The sequence below is a fragment of the Anopheles stephensi genome, chromosome 2 (assembly GCF_013141755.1).
Source record: "Anopheles stephensi strain Indian chromosome 2, UCI_ANSTEP_V1.0, whole genome shotgun sequence".
Taxonomy (NCBI): domain Eukaryota; kingdom Metazoa; phylum Arthropoda; class Insecta; order Diptera; family Culicidae; genus Anopheles; species Anopheles stephensi.
In genome coordinates this window covers 60,683,212-60,707,460 of record NC_050202.1, presented here as the reverse complement: position 1 = coordinate 60,707,460, position 24,249 = coordinate 60,683,212, and the positions used below count along the sequence as shown (strand labels likewise).

Sequence of the window (24,249 nt, the reverse complement as noted above, 5' to 3'; positions counted from 1 at the left end):
AATGGGTAAATTTTGCAAATAAAGCGGAACTGTTTACGGGTGACTTGAAATAAAAAGCGGAACCAGTTCCAGAAGGCAAGTTTAAACGAATCGTTTGAACCGCTGGACTCGTCGGAATCGTCGGAATGGTCCGTTACCGTCGGAATGGTCCGTAACCATCGGAATCGGCGGGCTTGACCGTCGGAACTGTCACAATCATTTGACTGACGTGTCGATACTGGTCGACTAAGATTCCGGACGGTTTTGGGAGTTCTGGCGATTACGAAAAATTTCGATGGTTTCGATTATTCAGACGATTCCAGTAGTTACTACGGTACCGGTCGTACCCGACGGTTCTGAACGGTTCTCGACTGTTCCGGACGATTTTCGAGGGTTCCGGACGATACTGGACGATCCGTGAGGAACCGTCGATTCGATTTCCTTAGAATCGGAACTGGAATCAAACCGGTCGGACCTTGGGTGTATTTCAGATAGCCCATCACTAGTTTACAAGGATCTACAATGAGCTCTTAATATTCCATTAATCATTTGAAATATACCCCCATGAGCGTATCCATGATTCCATTACATGAATCCGAGACCTGCCGTACGATTTCTGTTAATTTCAAAAAATTCTTAATTTTTTTCCTGTTTTAAATTTTCTCTCATTTAATTTTAAATTGAAATTCTCTTTTTTTATTTGATTCGTAAGGTACGGCCAGGCCTAATTGCTAAATTCTCTTTTTATTAATTATAGTAAAATCTTTCCCATATTCAATCACTTCCCAACAACAATCACTCTAATTTCCCATTCATTTTACCAAACATTATCACCACTCTCATCATCCCGTCGTCTTAACAATCAATTAAAATGTGTCATTTCTACAAGCAATAATTTGGCTTGAACTTATTTCCCTTCTCTCGCATCGCTGATTAGCTTAAGCCTACAATTAAAGTGCGCTGAAACGATTTCATGCCTAATTAAACGATGAATGGCCGGTTTTTTTGTTGTTGCTTTATTCACCGTCCACCATCGCACATTAAACTGCTAGCGGAACATTATCATTTTCCCGGGTGACGCTTGTTACGTTTTCGTTTTCATTTACAATGCCAAGATGATGATTGTTTGGTTGGTGCCTTTTTCAATCACCAACTTAAATCTTCGTGGCGCCACACTTCCTCCAAAGTGCTGCTCGCGTTTGTCGTTTAAGTATGGCCGACTGGCAGAAGAGAAAAATAATCCCTTGGCGTAAAATTTATGTTTTCCTCCGAGCATGTACATCCCGAAACGCGCCCTACACGGGGGGACAGTAGGCTTCTTGGCTGAAGTAGCTACGGCAGGACATAAATTCCTGCTTCAACCACTGTTTATGCTACCGTAGGGGGTAAAAACAAGCTGTTGGTTGAGTTTGCAATTTTCATCACCTTCCCGAACGCGGGAAAAAAAAGTTATCCCACCATAAAAGGACGGGCTGGATACAGCGTGTGCGGTGTATTAAAATCTTCAACACCGGCTGCATCAAGAAGCGGAAGGTGTTAAACCGGTGTGTGTTATCTCTTCGTTCAATGTTCTGAGTTCTTGGTATTGGCTGGCTAGCGAAAGCTGTTGAAATGCATTCGCGGAAAATTGTAGCAGCTAGGCTACGGAGGGCCATCGAGGGATTAAGAGGCAGCAGTAGGACACCGGCAACGAAATGCACGCATCGGAAGGGTGTTGCGTTACGATTAGAGTGAAATTTATGGGTTATTGTACATACGTGGCTCGGGTGAACACCTCGTAATCCTTAAAAAAGGTACATTTTAACTCAACTCAAAGCGTAGGATTTGTGGCGGGAAAAACCTCTACACGCAAGCATGCATGGTGCGCTCGGTTACCCAGAGCACTCCTCAAATTCTTGTTACGGTTGGATTAGTGGAAAATTTATTACACCAATTTCAACAGCATCCAGCAGCGTTTTACGGGTAAAGACTTTCTTCTTCCGCTGCGAAAATACCCTACCACGTACCGGGGCATTTAATTATTTAATATCCGTTTTAAATTGACAGCGGCAAAAACCGCCATTTCAAACTCAATTATCCATTCGCTGTGGAACAGTTTTTCAAGCAGCCCAGAGGACACCTTTATCGTGTAATGTGCAAAAATGGCGATTGATTTTGTTTTTTGCTTTCTGCACTGTCAAATTTTCCAATTTACCTCAATATTAGCGCCACCCCGCAAATGCTAAGTGAAACGATTATCTTTCGGTAGCAACAAAACAAAAATGCCATAACAGGACAAAGGCACAATAGGAGCAGCCATTAGATCGAAAAGAAAAGTGGCATAAAAAAGTGAAAATCAAATCAGAGTAAAACCAATCGAAGTCGCCCCCCCCCCCCCCCCCCCCCAGGGAGGAGGTGGATCCCGCGATGATCGCAACGATCTATCCGTTGTTTTGTTCGTAATCTGCACCGTGGGTAGAGGTATCCGTAGGAAAGCTTCTGCTTGGGTGAAATCGCGCAACACTAGTGGGTCCTCGCACGCTCGCTCGCTAGTCGTAAAATAATCGAGCATGTAATTTCATTAGCGGAAAATGGTGTTTCCCTTCCTTTTTTCTTTCACCGACAGGCTCGTCCCTTTTTTTCCGCGTGCGTGTGGAGACGGAGGCTGGCGTTGTTAGCTTTCGTTTTCGTTCGATCGGTACAAGGTGTTTTTTTTTCCTCTTTGGTTTGGTTTTTGTGCTACGATTTTCTTCGACATTTCTTAAAGGAGTTTTTTTGTTTAGTCTAGGAGACGTCTTGTAGCGTCTAGCAGACTTTAAGTCCTGCTGCATGAGCCATGTCGTTGTTTGCACAAGCAGCACTAGTTTGCAGTTGCCAATCGTTATCGTAAGAACAAGTAACTGTATTGTACACTTCTTAACCACCTCCTCGCTCGATTCGATGCAGCGAACATCAACCCTATTTTCTTCTGCTCGTGACAACAATTCCGATCGGGTTTGTACATACCCAGGACACACCCTAATTAATTTCGGTCGCAACAAATTGTGGTACAGCCAATTGGTACAACCGATTGCACCGGTGATAGGGATGGAAATTAGACCAAATTTGGGCTCGTTACCGGGTGCCGGTCGTGATGTTTCGTGACACGGTTGTATGTGTTTTGTGGCTTGGGGGCAAAGAAAATCGTGAAAATCGTGTAACATTATTTGCTTGGAAAAAATACAAATTATTTGAGACATCTGTTTGAAAATTTAAGGAGCTATAAGACAGAAATTTTTATGGAATAAGTTTGCTACGATGACGAGTAGCACTACTTACATTTTCTCATCCCTTTAATACACCAACCTGTCTACTGCCACCCAGCAGATGGCAGGAGCTGGAAAACTAATGCTATCGCGAAAAGCGCCACCCTGTTTACCTTCGGAACTCATTAATTTTCTATCTGTAAGGCTGTATTCATACAGCCAACAGGACAAAACTTTCCAGTCGATCCAATTTGTGTTTCAGGAAGCTCCTTGTGTACCGTACGCTACTAGCACCAACATTTTCATTCGTCACAGTGCATTTCATCATCATAACGATTCAAAACTCTTCCCTGAGATGCGTTCCAACGCACGGGAGCCATCAACTCAACAAGTTCTTGCGGCGAAGGTACGCGTTATGGATTGCTTTGGGAAACGTAAGGCATGCTGGTGAGCGCTTTTACCCATCTGCTCAGCATTCCGAACCAGGATGGGTAAATATTTTCTTAAATCTATCCACCCGCTTCTATTCCCATCGGCATAGCATAGTTTTGCATCGAACATCCGGGCTTGTGCAACCGAGGAGTTCTAACACCTGAGGTTCACACACGGCTGACATGACGTACCTGAACCGAACTATGAACATGTAGAAGGGGTGAAAGTTTTTCAACCCTGGATGTCATCATCTGGCAACGATGATGGTTGTAACTTCACAACGAGGTATTGTATTTGGCTGATTGAAATTGTACACTCGCGAGCATATGAATCAACAGTAATGTGTTCCTCTAGGGGCAAATGTTTGTCATCTTAGGAAGATTGTAACATTGCTCAGCATCTTCACTTTCCGAAAAAGAAGCCTTCACGTATTAACTTTATCTTACAATCTTTTGTATCTTTGTTCATTAATGTTGCTTTCGTGCATAAGAAAACAACCAATGCTGATGCTTCTCACGTTCAAGCATAGCAAGGACAGATGACGATAGCCATGCCTGTACGGAACTTACACACCGAATAAACATCCTTCATTCGGCACTGTTTGTTGTGCTGTGGCTGGGAGTAATCCGCCGAGGCCAGCATAATTCGTACAGGCGCATGCCTCAATTCATCTCGCCACAGCACGGTCGAATGGTGATCCAAACGGCGCAGCACATGGCCGAACACGAGAGGGTCCTAACACTTATAACCCTTGCCCCAGCGGTTCAGGGTGAAGCCTTCGAGAATGTGTGCCACACTGTGAACATAAATCCACCCGAAGCACGTGCTACGTTTCGCAGCGGTTTTGGTGATTGCGCAACGACAAGTGCTGCGTGTTCGCGTGCTGCAGGAGGCCGTTCTGTTTGTGCACCTGAGCGTCTTAACGTCTTAAGCACGAGAAGATGCACCTTTTCCCCGTGGCATCGAGCGAAAGTTTGGATCCGTGGCTTCGGTGTGTATGTTTGCTTTAATTAAGCTGCACGATCTCGGGATGAGGTTGTTGTGACAGATTTAATTAGTTCCTCTACCAGGAGGTGAAAACTTTCCCAGCGCTCGTAGATAGCAAAACCGGAATAGTAGATGGTGCTTATCATCATGCGCTAGGTGGATGAATGATTCTAATGCAGATGAACCAATTCCACAGTGGATTCTTAGCCTTATTCATTATTGTAGTAAACAATCTAATCTTAAATTGCATAATGGAGTTGATGATTAGTTTGTTAATAGGATGAAATGTTCCGGTGCGGATCATTTGAAATGTTAAGTGAAAATATTTTGCGTGTATAAAATACGGCGTACCTGTTTTCGAAGCTTCGAAGAAATATTCTTCACATCCTTATGCAGTGCATTCAGAGTGAGATCCAACCGTACGACGATGCACCTTAAAAGCACCCTTACGGTGACCTATCTTCCAATTAACGTTGGAGGTAGTTGTGGCTACTCTCGGTACTTCTGGTAGTGATGTTCCGAGTTCCAGCTCTAAGCAGACAAACATCCCGCTGGAAACATCCCCACCCCGTACCCAGCATTCCTGTGGAGAGAAATCAATAATAATTGGATTTATGTCGTTTGATGTCCCAAAGCACAGATTAGATAGCGGAAGGAGTTTTGCTACACCCGCTTATTGGACAGCAGGCAGGAAGGAAGCACATTTTGCCATTAACGAATCAAATCTCCCCAACCAAGGCAAGATTGTATCAGGAGTGGGTTATAGATTTGGAGAAAATTCAATTTTCTCGTTTTAATATTTGCGCTGCCGGCCAGATTTGCTTGATACGCGTTAATGAAGTGCTTGAGCGGGGAAGGCTCGCCTGATGAGATATTGGGAATTGCTTGCGCAGAAAGTGAAAACTAGGAAATCTGCTACCTGAGCGCTTGCAAGGTTGGATGGTGTCGTAATAAAGTAGATATTAATCGATCAAACCAGCCAATTTCCTGCCCAAAGTTGGGAGCTTGCGAACATAGCTCGAACACATCTAGACACGTGTGCTTACTTTCCCTTACTTTCCCGAACGAATCGAGTTAAGCATTCGATAGAACTTGGCTACCGATTTGGGAGGTTCTAAAGCTCATCGGTACATACCGATGGTCGGTGGTATTACCGGCTTACTGAGCTCCATCACCGGTGCAACCTTTGACCAGGTCCGTTACGCAATGGAAAGCCGCAACGGAGACTCATATTTATTACCTACCTTGGAGAAAGTCTTTACCTTTTGTCGGGCTATCAGCAGAGGAACACCTGTTTGCGAGAGGCCATATAAATATGAGTTTTATCATTCCATTGACTCACAGGCCGGAGTCAAGTAATGGAGACGTACGGAGACGTTACAGTTTCGTAACCGGGTCCATCGTGCTCATGCGCTCATAAATCGTCGCTGGTAAAAAAAAACAGGATTAAAATCATACCTCGACTAATTTAACGTGTGTTACTTTTATTATGCTCTTTGCGGCCTTTCTTCGCCGTGTCCGTGTTTCCAGATTTCGCAGAGAAGACAGTTTACACTCGATCGGAGTTGAAGTTAAATCTGCACAAACGTCACCATGCCTCCTTGTGTAGACGGTTTTGCATGATAAAAACCGCGACATTTTTTTGTTGTTTCGCCCCATCATCGCCAATTCCGGTAGCGTGGAAGTGTGGCATACAATTTATGGTTCCATTGTTGACGATATCGCATCGTGCCGCACGCGTGCAATTTGCCTGCAGATTGCACAGAGACACACACACAAGAGCAAGCAGAGGCAGCAAGGGGTAGTTTGGAACACCCTTTCGAGGAGCATAATCGTCCCACATTTCGCATGTCGAGAAGCCATGGGAAGATGTGTAAATGTTTCTTCGTGTCCGTTTGTGTTTCTTATCTCGATTTCCATTCCGATTCCGGCAGCTTATGAGCGTTTCTTCCCGCAAATCTTAACAAAGGCACACGACGGTTGATAAAACGAAACCTTCCGAGGAAAGCAAATGTGAAACCTCCCAGTAGTAGAAAAGACAAATGGAAATAAAGGGCAAGGAAGTGAATATGCGGCAAACAAAAACCTGTACGCCATCCAAAACTGTTGCGAAGACGGATGATGATGTGGAATAAACAAAGCCAAAACTATCATGAGCCAAATTAGTGTCCGCTTCTCAAGGATTCCCAAGGTTTGCTTGGCACGCAAAATTGGACGTGCCGCCGGTGAACCGTGTTTGCCGTCAAAATAAAATCAAATTTATTACCCAACCCTGGTGACCCGATGACGAATCGAGCGATGAAGAGCAAGAGAAAGTGCTCGCTGCCAGTGGATTTTGAAGGCCTCCAACATATCTACCGGAAATAGAAGTAATCAAAATTAAAGACGCGATAAAACACGGGTGCAACAACGAAGGCTTCTGCACAGTCCCAAAGTTGCGGATGTTTATTAGTGTCCAAAAAACACAAAATCACTTACGAGTGTTTGGAACTGTAAATAAAATGGCAAACATCTCACTCTTACTGAAAAAAAAAACCATTTTGTTCACTGCCTTTTTATTTTATTACCGTTTCGGTGTTGCTTTTCTTCATGTGTCTGTTTCAGCGTTCCGCAAAACAAAAATCTGGCCAAAGAAGCAAGCTTCGACGCATCCCACATCCGGCGTTTTGAATTCCATTTTTTGAAGAAATTTCGCAAAGATACGCTCCCCACAGTAGGAAACTGAAGCTGAAAACCGTTGGTTTATGGGATGAAAATAAATGTGGAAACGGGCGCAGTTGTTTACCCTAGCTGTGTATGTTTATCACCGTTTTATCTGATTATACACGCCCGAAGGTAGCGGCTCCGCAAGTAAGCGCGAAAGGAGAAGGTTGTAGCTTTTCTCTGCGCTGCGGAAAATTTGTCTACGGTGGAGAACTGACTACGGGGGTGCCTTTATAGCGTCCCATGAAATGAAAACGAATGCTAAGGGGGATGTTTTGCATCTTTACTACCTTGTAAGTACCTCGAGCGAATTTCGTTTGCTTTTTTGCTGCAATGAATGAGAATTGCCTTTAAAGTTTGGCGGGAACTAATGGAGACATAAACGGTGGGTGCCGTGAAGGATTGTTTGTTTAGCTTGCGTTACGCACTTGGTTATTGCTGGTAATCATTGTTCTCAAGGTTGTATTTTTTTGAGCAAATTTTGCAAGTGTTGTTTAGCTTAGGAGTCTTATTTGTGCTAAAGCACCTGTAAGTATGCAGGGGTTTTCAGCCTATAGATCAATCATTACAAGAGGTGTAACATTGCAGAGTATCATGCAGTTCTAACCGCTGCTTCAATTGATGTAACAACCAGCAAATATAACAACTATGGGGCTGTCCGGTGGCCGAGGCGATAACGGCGCCAGTGCACACCTGGCAGGATCGGGGTTCAAATCCCATCCAGACCGCTTCCCCGTACACAGGACTGACTATCCAGCTACGAGTGACATCGAGTCATTGGAAACCAAGACCTTCCGAGGACCTTTCGAAATGGCAGCCCGAGACCTTTCGAGCTTGTAGTGGCAAGGAAGAAGCTGAAGAAGAAACCCTGAACTATATCAACCATTAGCATTCTAAATGGATCCAATAAGAATAAACTTGATAAGGTAGAACATAACGGAAATGAAAAGAAAATGCACTTACAGCACCCCAGACTCTTGCACTCTATTTGTAATGCGCTGTTTAACGCAATCGTTCCCTTTTTGCTTACAGTTCATGGGGTTTTTCTTTTCCAATTCAGAAAATCTCAAACAAGAAAGAGCTCAGAGAAAAAAAAGCACATCACAAATAGAGCTGATTGAAGCCACTTTACGTTTGTTCCTTGCTCACTTGTTTTGCTCCTCCGTCTCCACCAATTTGCTTGAAAAAACGCACGGTACGCGCGCAGCAAAAAATTATCGTTCTGTTCGCGGAGGTGGAAAAACACATTGAACAAGTGCACGCTTTTCGTCTATGCTCATCTCTGCCATCGGGACACCCGTTTTGGGCAGGGGGGAAACAAAAACCCGCGTGAAATCTCTGCCACTAAATTTAGCCCATTTGTATTCGAGGCACAGGCGACGTACAACCTTCCCAGAACCTGGCCGATCGCCCGTTTGCCACGAAAGCCGGCAAAATGGATGCTGCAATATGCTGCTTTATGTGGCCGCATAATATGCCGTATCCGTGGCTCGATGGCGCCGCCGACTGCGAGACGATATGAATCGAAACGAATCAACGCAATTTGTGCTGGCGCATCATCATCATCATCATCGTCGTCGTCGGCGAGCCCGGTTGCAGTGGAAACGTTGCCAGCACAGCACAGTACAGCACGGGAGGGAGTTTGGCTTGCATCAAGAAAAACTACAATTTTGTGGGCAATATTCTCCCAGGAACGGTTGATCAAAACTGAAAGTAAAACATTTTTGCCCGTTCCGTTTTTTTTTGCCTTCCGTTTGCCTGTTTGCCTGGACTGGGAATATCTTGTGTTGGTGGGTTACGTTTTCAGCTTGCAAGGTTGATCTTATCAAACGAAAGACACGCGCAAGAACCAAAGAGAAAAACTCGAACAACCATAAACATTTCCTGCGCTTTAAATTTAAGTTTTCTAGTAGCGTAGTGTAGTCTGGCAGATTATGGCGGGGGGATCCTTTGCTGCGTATGAGAATATTCCGGGGGGAAAGAAATTTAAGTTGAAGCTAAAGTGGGCAAAGTTTTGGCCACTTTTAGAAGGTAAAGCAAAACGGTTGATTATACTGCCAGGGAATGTTGGCCGAGAGTAAGCTGAATTCCTAGTGCTAGAATGTGTTACCCTATTTATGTAATAAAGCCGTATGCGAGAGTCGTAAGTCAGGGTTCCTATCTATGGAGCTTTTGATTAAGGGTTCACTCTCAAGAACAGTGAAGAGTTGAAAACTTTCCCCGAGTGGAAGATGAACTTTTGTGTAGTTTAAGTGGTTTTCACGGTAATAATCATAGCGCTTACTGTATGAATCCAGTCAATTGAAAAGTGGTTTTCACGGTAATAATCATAGCGCTTACTGTATGAATCCAGTCAATTGAAAAGTAGTTTTAATTAAAGTAGCGATAGAGCGATACTACAGGACTTTAAGTTAAAATTAGTTGAAGTAGGATAAGTGAGTATTGTTTTCCTTCTCTTCAGAGGAAAATTTTGAGTTCCAAGTGTTAAATCTAACACCAACCAGTGAGCTATTTTCCTAACAAAGTCAGCACCAGTTTTTGCACCAATGCAGACACAATCCTGCTTAAGTAATACGATAGCTTTGTCACGGTCCAACGAAATCTAGCGCCCGCCCTAAGGGAAGCCATTAAGTGTGTATCTGTAAAGGCAACTCGGTTCGTATCAAATCGGTCCTGCCCCAACGCTTGATAAGGCTGACGTCGACGAGCATCATCAGCAGTAGCCGGTGTACCGACGTGTCTGAAGTTGACATCCCAGACAACCGAGACACCCAGGCCCCTGTCGGGTGTCTGTCTGATGCTCCATTCATTGCTGTGCTGGCCCAAAACAAAATCGACACGCTACGACACGCCAGCACTTCAAATCGGATTAAAAGTAACGCTTCGATTGATTTAATTAAAGTATTACCATTGAATAAATCTTTGCCCCATGGAGCGGGTTGGGTTGGGGTTAATTAATTTCGCCTACCAGCATAAGCCTCCTTAATAATAGGACGCGTTTGGTCTGGAACCCTCGGGGGGGGGGGGGGGGGGGGGGGGGGGAAACGGATGACTGTTGGAGGAGTTATCGTTATTGTCAAACTGAGTGAGAAATCGGAAACGGGTGTCTGTGTCCTGGATGCCTAGCGCATTGAACGTACAACGCGCGCGAGTGAATAATGAAGTGCTACAATGTATTTCTAGGACGTGTGCTAGTTACATCTCAATAAAGGTAGCAGTAGATAGTAGAAAACTATTGCTTATGAAGACATCAGGTGCCAGATTCTTTTCAGATGCTGCCCGCTTTTGTTGTGGACCGCAATTTCAGCTCACACAGCTTCACAGCTGTATAACTTCATCCGTCTGACGTTTTGCTACGATGGGAAAATAGCTCATTAGACCTAGAAGCAGAATGTATCTTCTGGAGGCGAACTATTTTTCGCGGAAAAAAGCATATTCGTCCTTCTACGGTGCACGTCCTGTCACTAGCATTAGGAAGAAAGGCGCACGGATGCAGTGGACATTAATCAACCATGACAGTGCCCATCATGAACATCGGCGTTCATCATCACAGCCATTCATCACCACCTTCATTCAACGTGGCGATAAGTGTAGAAAAATTATCACCCACTTCGGTGGAACACGTGAAGTGCATTCAAAAACTGATGGTGAGGCTAGAATGTAGTTTTTACAATTTATCTGGGTCACTTACGGTGAAGAACGCGATTGTCTGTGGTAGGAAGTCATAGAATTGCACTGCGATGCGAAGAAGCTTATACAAATGAATGGTCTAGTTTCGCATACTTTAAGGAGATTGCTTGAAATTTCATTATGCATTCCTGTCAACACTGACGACAAATACCAAATACAAATACAAATACAAATAAATTTACATCCGATCGATTTATTGAGCTTCGATTGGGAAACCCACTTTAGTGGGTCATTGCTTTGAAGTTCAAAGCTCGCACCACGGACGCCGGAGGTCGGCAGGACGGCAAGGATCCCTCCCAGAACGGGCGGGTATGCAAATTGAAAAGCCAGTAAGAGAGCAGATAGAGAGCGTGAATAAAAAATCAGCAGCATTAAAATCATCACAACCACACAATTCTACGTGTGTGCACCTCGGCATAAGCGTTTTGCGGGACGGGTTCCAATAAAATATTGGAACCGCAAGCATAATCCCCCTTTTCGGTTCTGTTTCACCTTACCAAACACAACCCCATTGCCCCCGGGGGGAAAGGATTTCCGTCCGTTTCCAGCTGCAGACGCACCGAGCCGTCCGTGTTTCGCTTTGCCGATGTGGTTAATTGGCAAATATTTGCATTTTAAATTGCATCCAGGGTGTTTCCGCGGTGGGTGCTGCGCTGGGCTAGAAGGGAAGGGAGGCGCGGGGATTAAAAGGGAACGGGTTTTTTTTTTGCAGTGGGCGATTCGCTATCGGGGGGAGGTGTATTTGGTTGAGCGCCAATATTAGTCACGATTGGGTTTGCACGAATGGGTTTCAATCGCGCATGAAAGGCTCATCGATGGACAACGCAGTAAATCAACGCGGCGTGCAATAAAATCAGCCAGCGCTTTGGGGCTGTTGGGTGGTTCATAAATTTAATCAAATCTAAATCGGGGTGGGTTTTTGTTTAAACCTTTGCAGGAATTAAATTTGAAGTTTGTTAACTTGTGCTTAAAAATGCAGTTAATACGAGATATATTTTTTAAATAATTTTAATATTTTTTTACTGTCCCAAAAATAATTCTCATTTTAAATAGCAATAAATCTCATATTAATAAGACATTCCCCGTAACATACAAATCAATCTTAATAAAAACCTTTTTTCTATTCTCTTTTTCCCCATTGCAGGCTTGTTGATCTCAACTGTGAAGGACATCGACAATTTCATCTCCGGATAGCTTTTGGGCGGGTGGGGGTGGAGTGCCAAATCCGAAAGTTGCCCTCTCGTAAAGATAAATTATTGGGCTACGAATGCCCGGCTCTGTACCATACAGTGCACTACACTAAGGGAACCATAAATACACCGGAACGTTGTGTGCTATGATTTATGACCGGTCGGTCGGTCGCTCCGTCCAATCGACGCATTTGTGGCCAACATGATCTTAAGGAACGCGTGAAGAAAGAATTCACGTTACGGACGGCATATTCTTCCCCTGACAGTCGAGCCGAAGACCGAGTAGACGTTTCCGGGGTCTTGTATTTTTGTTTGCGCCATCGTTGATCCGTGACCGGAAAAAGGGAAAGTCAGTCCGTTCTACTTCGGTCAGTGTGCGTGTGTGGCGATTTCCTTTCTTAAGTCAAGTGCTACTACTGGGGAATTGTGCATTGTATTACAAATTATTAGTTTCAATATTTGATTGTCTGGGTATTTTTTTCTTGCGGTTTAGGTCATAGGGTCACACTTTTTTAGCTGAGATTTATGGTGATGAGAATTGAGTTATAGTTCCGTACAATTTTTTTTTGGGGAGGAAAAATAGCTTACCCGAATTAAAACAAAATTAAAAATCTTCAAATTTTTATTTAACCAACAAAAAAATAATTGTTTTTCTTTCCCTAAGTCAACCGACGCGAACCGACGCACCCGTATGTGAGAGGGTACGTATGCAGAAGAAGTGAATGTGTGTGTGTACCGTGTGTGAGCAGCGAGTGCAATCTAAACAAAATCAGCAAAACAAAATCTGCATCGAAAGTGAAATCAATCGGCTACCGGCCACACTTGGGGCCGCACTGTCGCGAATGGGTACGAAACGGTACCGGAAGTGAACCGAAGTGAATCGAAGAAGTTGTGCAGGAAGCGGCGAGCTTACCGAACGTTGGCCGGTGGGAAAAAGTTAATTAATCCAAATATTGGTCCGCTTTCGTGCAGAGCGGAGCACCCGTTAACCGCGTAGGAGCAAAGGAGCCGGTGGAGTTAGTGTTTTTTTGTTTGGCTAGCAACCAGATACGGACCCGATCCCGGTGGTTCGGAAACGGAGCACGATCAAAGTTTGCCGCCGATCGATCGGTCCGGCAGCACCGACAGTAGCTAACCATCCAGCGGCATCAGCCGGACAGCAGCAACATGGAAACGGAGGAAATCATCAAACTGGTCGACGGGATCTATAAGGTAAGTTTTAGTCATTGAAAGGGAAAACCCCTGTCGTGGTGGCAGGAAATGGAAATTTTCCCTTTAGAAATTGTTGTTGGCCCACCCAATTTGTTTTAGACGCCACACCGGCTGGTCAATACTTTTAAACTGCACACCCTGAGCTTGGGTGCGAGGGGGATGTAAAAATTCTGCAAGGAAAAAGTTATCAAGGTTCGCTCTTTTTTGTTGTTGAGCACCAAGTTATTTAGTATGGAATTTTAGGTTCAAAATTGGGTAGTAGGAACCTCACAAAATTTCAGTTTAACAGTTGAACTTGGTCTGAAGTTTATAATAACACATTAAGTAATTAATACGTCAATACGTCATTCGAAGATTACCTGCTCAGAATCGTATCTCTTTTTGCACGGATAAAGCTATTACAAGCACGCGGCTGACGTCACGTTGCAGAAAACAGAGTCTTCATTCTTCCCACATTCCTAGCACAAACGTGCCAATGGGCTTGGCCGCCTCGGAACGCTTCGGAATCCGCAGCGGAGAAGACTGACTATTCCCTTCAACTTGCCGGGTCAACGCGGAGACGGCCCAGCGGCACATATGAGACGGCAAGAATTAAACCAGTTTACCGGTGTTCCATTCGACGCTGCTCCACCGACCAGAACGCCAACGTTAGTCGAGTGTGTGTGTGTGTGTGTGTGTGTACACGGAATGTGGGTTAAAGTGGATCAAAACCCCCCGTCCACATCCACCCCGTTTGCCACGATCCGACCACCTGAGATAGCGCGGCAATTGTATCGTTGTTGGCCGATTCTGTGAGCCACCAGCAAGGGTGAAGGCGGTAGAGATCAGCTACGTCAGCGAACCTGACCTGCAGGATTACAGGTGTGGCTACGCTCCGTAACTATTTATGACGCTCGAACTGTAGCGTGCTACCATTCCTGGAGCAATGATAAAGGTATGGACTCCCGAAGTGAGCATAGCGTAGCCATTCTCCGCTGGTCCAGGTAAGGGTTCCAACATTTGACGTACAATCAGTGCTGACCACTAACCGGTGGAAAGCTCTAGTTCGAGCAGCGCCCTCCCACCGTAGACCTGTGGACGTAGTTCAGGAACGCATTCCGATGATGCCTCGCAAAGTTGCAAACGTTTGCAGATGTGTGTGTGTGCGAGTGTGTAGATGGCATCAGTTGAATGGTTTCCACGTAGCAGTACGGTGGGCTTGGACTTTCATGGACCACAGTGCTCAGTCACTCGGCTAGTGCTACCGGGTGATATGGTGCATCTGGCTAGACCAGCATTTTGGGGACTGATGAATTGTGTCCGATGGTGTTGTAACCGGGGTGTTACACATCCTGTGTCCATTTGTTCTCCACTCACAGCAAACGGGAGCTCAGGCCGGGCAACTCCACTGGTGTAGTGACAATGTTTAGTAACATTTTCAACATGGCGCAGCTACGAGGATAGACGCAAACGGGGGGAATAGAGATGCATGTTTGCATGGGGATTGTCGTTTTACGGCAGCTTATGTGGACGGTTAGGATGGTTGAGATAAAACGGCATGTCGGATGAGAAGTGCACAAACACTCGGCGGAATTTACATTCTACCGAAGCCTTTTGCGCTTGAAGGTTAGGGCTGTGTTGTTGAAAATAGAGTAAATTTTATACCTCGATGAGTTTCGATGTACAAAGTGCCTTTTAAACAGGTTGTTTTGTAAAGCTTGTAACATGTTTCTTTTTGCCTCGAAAAATTAGCGTTAATGTTGTCTGGGTTTTCTTGAGAACACTAATTACTTATCGTCGCATGACTTCAAAGGAACAGGACGAGTCGTTCTTATGGGTTCGTTGCTATTTTGAGTTTTATTTCGTGTGTTAATTTTTTGCTACTCGTCGAATCACTAATAGAGCCTTAAAAATCAGCCTTATCAGATTTACTTCCGACAAAATGATGTTCTTTATAACATCCGGTCACAGAGCTCCTCACACATAATGTGGAATTACCCATCATTTATGAAATGTAAATTACTCTTCACCAGAATTAATTCATTAGAATTTTCCTCCAGTGAAGGTGAGCTATCCCGATGGAAATTAGCTGAACTTGACATTAATTCAATTTGTACCAAATTCGGGTGATGTTTCCCTTTCGCTTGAAACATTTACATGACTTTTACTTGCGAAGTATGCATGCTGCGTCGTTCGGCCAGAGGATACATATAAAAAGACTAAAAAAAGGAGGACAAATCACAGCATCATGTTGAGATAAGCAGAAAAAAAGGAAACCCTCAAGTGAAAGCAAAACAAATCTCGTCTTATCTCCACAATTTGTTGCTTCACTCGCCAGACATTACTTGCTGCAAATCGTGCAAAAATCTTGGCAACGTTCCTAAACCTATCAGCAGTGTCTTGAATCAGCCGTGGTCTAAACATTTTAAGACTCGGCTGTGGACCACGAGAAGTCTTTTTTTTTGTGTCACTCTTAGCAATGTTTTATTATCATCGCTTAAGAGTTAAGAGACAAAAAACAAGAGTCCACTGTAGCAAAAAGGCCCCGGGAAAGATAAAAATGAAGAATCGGGCGTCCTTGGACTACAGCTACGAGCTGGCTTGATTGGATGGATTATGCAATTCGCTCGGTGTGTGTGTGTGGGTATTATATCGTTTCTAGCGTTCATAAAACGTTTTCTACTTGACCTAGATGTTTTAGGGAAAATGGGTTAGAAAGAGACATAAAAAAGTGTGTCCTGCGTGGGCTTCAATTTGATAGTCCGCCCAAGGTTATGGAGGTTTCAAATTAGACTTGAGTGAAAGTGTGGATAATATTTTTAGAGATGCAAAGTAAAAGCTCATCAGCAAGCTCCTGTGTACCGCATTTAAATTGTATACGATGTGCACAGTATTCAAAGCATAAAATTCGTTCCGTATCGCCGTATCAAGAAAAAACCAGCCACGCCATGTCAAAACAATCCAACCTCAATTGACTCAATCAATTTCCCATACCGGCCCAAAATTGAACCCAATAAGCGAACCAACACCGACGAACATCATCTCCAAACATATCCTCAGCACTTTATCGGCAACCTCTTCATCATAACATCAGTCGCACACTGCTACCTGCTACCGTGATGAATGATGAATGATGACTGCATCTGGCAGTATCGATTCACACATCCGACCAAACTCCGTACGCCAATCGTCAAGTGTTCATCTCTCACAAAAACACCCATCCGCGTTACCTTTTCTTCGCCCAGTTCCGCCGAGTGCACATGTCAGTTCCACACGCCGTCCGTGTCACTTCTTGGTGGTGTGAACTTTTCCTGGCAGAACTGCTGGCAGTAGCAAGCTGCCGGCCCCGTCGTGTGTCGGTGCCTGATGGCGCCAGACGCGAGTTTGCTGAAGTTTCGTCGTCGCGGATAGAGCTGCAAGTAATGGCGTCTGTGCTGTGCTGTTCTCGCATTTGTTTCGGCTGCTTTTTTCTTCTTTTTGTTCTTGGAAGTCACTCAACAGAACACTGAAGATGCTAACATACTGAGGCAGCTAGACATCTGCAAATTATGAGGATTTGATGGTGGTGAGAGGGGTGAGAGCGGATTGAAGGGGAGGACGCAGAAAGATAAACTAGCATACTTCAGACATCAGGCAGCCATGCCACTTTGCAAAGTTTGTCGTTTGCTGTGTCATGTGATTTATGAAGAGTTAGGCTGAAGGCTGTGTGGATACGGTCGCCCGGAGCAGGGGACATATTTTGGAGTAAATAACTTTCAGCCTGAAATTAGCATATTCTTCACAGGACGGGGTAGTACTTGCAAAAATGCAACTACGGCGTTGGGACATATGTTCAGTGTAGTGCGTTTCTCCACAGAACTTCAGAAGACATCAGACCGTGTTGGTAAAAAGTAAATCAGGTATACAATGCAGCCCCTTGGAAGCATCCCTTGGAAACATCCACTTGTGTCTTACTCACCCTTCTGACGTCCCCGACAGTGTAATATGATTATAGTAGTCCGTTGGAACCGGAAGAAGCGCCCATGTCTCCCATCTGCCTTCCGGTCGGGGAGGATATCGATTTGACACTGAACTGTGTAGCAAATGGAAACAGCAAACATGTTGTCTCGAAATCGTATTGTCACAATTTTCGCACCCCTCGTTTTCCGATACCATCCGATTCTCCATCCCAAGATAGATCGAGGGCTTAAGAAACGGCAAGACAACCGTAAATTCAACATGACCGAAATGGGACGTAACCGTGTCGGATGTTGGAAGCGTAAGTGTACCGTAAGCGCGCGTGTGTGTGAGATGAGCGGACACGAAGGTCCGGAAGGAAAAATCCTATTTACTACACAGCTTTGAGCAAGCGAGCGAGAACTGTACGACGAAGCGTTAACCTCACGTTTGACACTCCCGGAAAAGCTTGTTCCGTTGGGTCACAGAAGGCGTGCACGAGACAACTGGCTTCCCGGTTGGTTTCATACGTATCCGGTTGTGTTTTCGGCATTTCGGAAACGGTGTTGCCGTTTGGAACACTTGGGAAAGTACGTGACACAGTCAATAGTGGAATGTACATAAAATTGACAATAAAATTGACAAGCAAACGAACTTCATCTTGCTGTCTGTTTGCTACCCCCTTTCCGGTGTGAACTCTCGCCTTTGACCTGGTGAGACAATAATCAGCTTCCGGTGATATGGTGTTGGCTGTACTGGGGGAACTTTTGCTGGGCGTCTTGAAGTAGAATTGATTTGTGGATTGCATCGGAAGCTTCAGGATGAGTTAGAATCTTATCTAGATACCATTGGAATATTTGAAAATATGCTCTTTCGTACTGGGATTTCCCAAGTAGGCCTTGAGAGACTCCAAGGGCTAAAATCTATGGTTCTGGAGGAGCTATTCGGTAGGCAATTAAAAACTCTAGTATCCGTCCCTAGTGGCAGGATATTCCAAGTCCTTAAAGTGTTATTGAAGGATCAGATCTCCCACGGTCGATGTATTCTAAGTCCAAGGATGCTTGCAGGTAAATGTAACTGTAATTAATTAAAGTATTCCTACCCCTATCAAAATACGGGAATTGTTAAAATTACTACTCCTTCCCAACATGACCCAACAGTACACACCATCATTCATCGGGAAATCCCTGCGCAATGTGATAAAGCCCAAAATCGTAAAAGAACAAACCAAAAAAGCGAACTAATCCTTGAGCTACAGTGAACACGCAAACGGACACACACAAAAAACACATCCCTGCCACCGATGGTCAACCGGTCGGTAATCCGCTTTCGATCCTCACCGATACGCCCTTCCGCCCAAAAACGTTCAGCAGGGACACAGCTGGAAAAATCCCAAACCATTACCACGACTCGATTTGCGATTGCCACAGCTCTGCAAGTATCATTCGTTGGCGGATTGTGGAGAGCATTACGGTCGGTCGGTTGAGCCCGATTCGGAATGGTTTTATTTGCGCCTCGGTCCTTACGGGCCGAAATCGGTCAGCACAGCCTCCACGAGACGGAGAGACGTTCGTTTTTCTTTTGGGGCGTGAAAAGAAGGAATGGACGCTTTTCTGCCCCATCGCGCGCCCGGTTCCGGTCTAGTTCCGGGTGCAAAAATCCGGGACCATTGTCGCCCGGCATGTGTTTCCTTTTGCACGAGATTTATAGTTCTTGTGTGAGTGTGACTGTGGATCTGTGTATGTGTCCATTGCTTACGGCTCTCTTGATACGAGCCTGACACCTGACACCGATTTCCGCTCGACAACCCGCAGCGACAGGGCAGTAGTAATCCTTGCCTTCCTTTTTTTTTTCACTGCCCTCTTGGGAGGCTGAGGATTAAACGCGCTCTCTCACTCTCGCTCGCCAGCTTCATCTTACGATGTCGCCTGCCGTGTAACGTTGTGGTCGGCCATTCACATTTTGGCTCGGTACACGTACCCCAGAAAACCATCACCGGCAAACTGCTTGGAAAACCTGGCAGGAAACAGTTTTCCAAACCGTTGTTTGAGGCTGCCTTTTTGTGTGTGGGTAGATTCCACATACTTACAGTTTTTGTGCATCGCCTTACAACAAGTAAAGCGCCTAGATTTTGGTCGCTAGTCAATGACTGCAGTGCAGGATGTTTGAAGGTACGGAAGTTTTTTTTTTGCATACGCGCGTGCAGACTTTATCCGACACCTGCTGGTTGAACATGGGGCACACATATCCTGCCTGCCTCCAGGTTGAGCCGCATGTGTGACCGTAGCGCTACCGTACGTGTGGCTTTACCCATCCTTGTTGGACGATCAGGACGTTAGCGTTGTGCGTTACACGGTGATGGTAGCGGGCAACCTGACAGCGGGAAATGATTTAATGCTCAACGTGTTACAGTCACTTTCGGGTTGCCGTCAGATAGGAATTAGGTGTGAAAAATGAATCGAGCTTAGCTAAAATTAATGAAGTACGCCTTTTCGTATGACAGGAACGCTTTGAGGCGGTTTAAAAAAAGGAGGGACATGAAGTTGTTCCTTTATGCCGATTATGTCTCTTTGGAGTGAGGTCCTCAAGCTTGAAGAAGTGTTTAATTACCATCCAGTTTTAAATTTAGATTGCTTGTACGCTAGCAAACTTAATGCTGAAATCTCATAATAGAACAAATGCTAACATGACATGACTTCTTGAACTTCTCTACTGCACACGTTGTGTCAAGTGTGGTAACAGGGTGCAAAGCCATTCAAAAGCAACAGGTTATTGAATTAGCATTTAGCGTATCATCATAACACGCTTTGTACAATAGTTTTGAATGATTCCTCAAGTGTGTGCTACCCGGGGATTATTCTATTCCTGGCTCGTTTAAAACGTGCTACAAAACGAAGTACAGAACCTTTATATATTTAGCGCTACATCCACCACAAACAATGCTTCAACGTTGGGGCTTCTCTCCTGGAATCGCCCATGGTGGCTTGATGTAACGCTTGTGTTTCTTCTAGCAGCGTAGAATTAGTTTCGAGAACTAAAACTAGAACTAGGCTTGCTAATGCTATTAGGTGCGGAAGGTTCAGGTTCAGCCACCTATTCCTGGAGGCGACGCGCAGTTCGTGTAATCCGCACAGCTGAATTTTAGCTCACCAAAAACCGCAGAGAGCCTTATTTTCGTACTAGAAACGGCTGGCAAACTCACTTTCTCACCCGAGGAACAACGCCATGTCACCTGTCCCTTCAAAGGCTTCCGATTTGTTTTTACACGTGATTCGATAATACTGACCGATCGGGTGCTTCGACTGTGCCTTCCGTCCCTTCCCCCGAGGGAGTTGATACGTTTGTCAGGTTTGACACTGTCCGATAGGGATTGCCCCCTCAACCCTTTGGAGGGAAAAAGGAGGGAAGAAAAAAGACTGTCACTCGCCGTTGCGGGCAGAGACTTCCCGTGCTGTCACAATGTCATGTTAAGCCTTGGTATATCAGTATGAGCTATCCCCGTAGCGTCCTGACAATGTCCACGGCAACACGACGATACACGGTTGAACGGAAATGATAATTACGCCCGGGATGTGTGGAACAACAGGGTTCTCTTTTTTTATTTGTTCGTTCGTTTGGGTGTCGGTTGTTTTTTTATTCCTCTTCAATGTCCACCACAGGTTTCGAGAATGATTTGCACTGGGAATACGCAACGGCTCAAAAGCAATTTCTGTTATCGAATTTAAATAGTGTTTGCATAAAAAATTACATGCTCGGTAAGAGAGCAAACACGGTGGGTGCGGTTGTGTTACTTTAAGGGAGGTTTTACCAACAGAACATATAATCTAATACATTTGATTTGCATACAAAAAAACTCTTCCCCTGGCTCTATGGTTCTCTTTATTTGTTTTACAAGAAATGCATTAAACTTCATAATATTTTTATAATTCTTGAAGTTTTTGAAGTCATTGGAGTTATGTTGTGTAAAACAATATTGTCCCCCATTTTTGAGTTTATCCACAATCCCTTCTCGAACCCTATTAGCGTAATAGGATCTCTCCTTCTGTTATCTCTTTGGCGCGCCCCACCCACCATCTCAATCTGTATTTCCAGTTTTTTTACGAGAATTTTTATCATACTGATCATTACGCTTCCCATTCCCAACGCAACGGACAAAGTTTTTCCCAAAAACGCTAATTACAATAATTTAGACAACTTCAACGTTCAGCATCATCATCATCAGCCTAAGCCGAAAACCGAACCCATCATCCTCTTATCATCTCTTCGATAAATAAGCATTATCAGCAACCTAACGACGGTATTGATGGCTTTTCCCCCAACCATGATCGGGTGTTTGGGGGAGCACGATTTTTGTGAGGCTTCTTGAAAGGTTTCTTTTCCCTATCCTTTCCCCCTTTTGGCCTCTCCCAGAGGGTAGACTTTTGTGTGTGTGTGTGTCCTTCTACCCACTGTCGTCTGTTCTGGCTTTAACGGGGGGGGATTTTTCGGCGGGGGGGATAAGTTTTAACATCCGGTAGCGCTTTCCTTTGCCTAGGCGGCTTTTCCTTTAGGCTTTTCCTTACTCTTTCAGGCTCAATCGATAGCATTCATTCGTTCGTTCGTTATAGCTCCATTCCATTTCCCGGGGGGTAGAAGATGTTTGATGGTGGAAAAAAAATTGTAGCAAACAAAACACGTAAACACAAACACATCGACCCTGCAGGCTACGGTGTGGGGTTGTTTTCGCTCTCTCTTTCGCTCTTCTTTGCTGAAAGGATGGCACACAATCGGATTACTTTTGAGCTCAACCTTCTTGGTGGGTGGGAGGATGGGAAGAGGATGTGGTATAAAGTAAGGGGTTGTGTTGTTTTTGTCTGGAAGGCACAGTTGGTGACGATATGATGAGTCTCCTGAGGTGAGGCCGACATTTTTTCCTTGCGAAACATTTTTATACACTTTCCAGCCCTCATACTACTGCTTATGGCCTATTGGGTGCTCTAGATATTCCGGATTTTTTTGCTGCGTGCATCCTTTTGGTTTGGTTGTGTGCAGTTTTGGTTTTTTTTTCCTCTAAAAATTGGTTCGTTTGCGAAGCGAGAGTGAAAGGTTCGACAGGTTCGAAAATTACATTACAAAAGTTATCCCATTAAAAGTTGTGTTTGCCAGTGTGCTGAAAAGGAAATCTCGCTGCCGAAGCTGGTTCCTTTCTGTTGGGCTCTCGGTTTTTTTTTTTAGAAATGTTTGCACGAACACACAAAACAAAGTAGAGAGGCTCAAGGAAAGCAAGTGTTATACTTTGTTACACTGGGATGCAATATGATGGCACCAATTCGTCAGATACGATTAGGTCACTTTTCTACGTTGGATGTATCTATTGAGAGTGCATCAAAGCAATAAATCATTGAGAATCGAAAATATGTATTAAATCAATTTAGTTGCCCTTTTTGTCCATAAATTTCCCTGCTCGATAAAATGCCAATTTATCACCCTGATATCGCGTTGGATCGTTTTGCCTTTCTTTCTCTTAATTTTAGGATTATGGGATAAGGTGCGTACTCTTTTGGTCATTTTTTGATGAAAAATATTTTGAAATATTTTTCTTCGTCAAATATTAATCAGCTTTACCTGCTATTATCTTCATTTTGTGCTGCAATAAATAAAATATTTTATTGAAAATGTGAGTGGTAGCATAAAAAACATCAACACCACATTCCCAACTCTCGTTGCTTCATACAAAAGCAGTTTATTTTAAATTTATTCTTGCTCCTTTTCACCACGGTATTGTCCTCTGGAAGGTTTTTTCCCAGTCCAGCAAGAGTATACCCCTTCCTGACTCTCTTCAGCCTCGTCCCATGCTCACCACTCTAGCTACTTTGCATCTCAACCCGGGAGCAAAACGGTCGTGAACGGTCTGGCAGAAGGACAACCACAAACGCTTGACACGAAAACGCCCGTTAAGATGCTGTCGTCGACGTTGGGTTGGCGTTTGATTGATCGCGAAATCGTGCATTATGACAATTTCCATAAATTGTTCATGCTCATACTGCCGCGACCGTGTGCATAGATCGCCGGAGTCACCGATGTGCAGTGACGTACGTGACTGATAGCATCTCGTGTATCTCTCGGTATGGTGAAATAGCTAATCCTGATGAACAGAAGAGGAAAAAAAATCCCTTCCGATGCTGTCTAGAAGAGCTTATTTGAATATAAAATTGAATAAAAAAAAAAAGCCGTCGCCATCTGCAAGGTGCTATTGCGAACTGTTGTATAACTATCCAGTGCTTCAAAGCATCACGATTCCAAACAATCCAGAAAGTGTAAAGTTATCAACCTTATCTAAACGACTACTTAGCGGAAAAGTTTATTGCGCATCCGCAAGCCTTCCGGCAGGCAGGCTCACCACTGGAGCTTGGAGTCACGATTTTGATCTCGAGATTACTTCACACGGACCAGGCACATTCGATCGGCGCAGATCCGGACAGTGTGCAAAACTGTGCGCGGTGAGTCATGCTCGTCGTCGATCAGACCTCAGGCGCAAAGATGCCGCCCATTAGTATCGATATTAATGTCAGCGGTAATTGCAACTGACATCTCCCCTGGTATACACTTTTCGATTCGGTAATATTCTTTTTTTTGCGAACCGTCTCTGCCTCTGGAGTTGTGGGAGTTTGGCTTGATGTGCCTGAAGATGCGGTACAATCATTAGAGCGAGGTTCATTACCGCGGTTGGAAGTTGGTGCGCTATGATGGTTCGCTTTACTCAGCTCGAATGTGCTCACTCACTCCGCTTACCCAACTCAACACTCGATCGGTCGTATGATTTCGCAAAAAACTGATGCTCATCAAAACTGACGACGACGCAAGACCAACATAATCATATTTATTTACGATACATTCCGGCGCACCAGGTCCATTCATGGGCGATTGCTTCCTTTACG

The 24,249-nt window shown here is 44.6% G+C and overlaps 1 protein-coding gene across 4 annotated transcripts in view; it reads left to right on the top strand.

Moving 5' to 3' along the window:
• Positions 1-24,249, top strand: part of LOC118506516 — an 84,479-nt gene that overhangs the window by 48,274 nt on the left and 11,956 nt on the right. For 3 of the 4 annotated variants that reach the window (XM_036043742.1, XM_036043743.1, XM_036043744.1), the window contains exon 2: positions 12,870-13,417. In XM_036043742.1, coding sequence (XP_035899635.1) covers positions 13,373-13,417 — 45 coding nt within the window. In that variant the 5' untranslated portion in view covers positions 12,870-13,372. Of the gene's footprint in view, positions 1-12,159; positions 13,418-24,249 lie in introns of all 4 variants that reach the window. The other variant, XM_036043745.1, reaches the window with a different exon arrangement.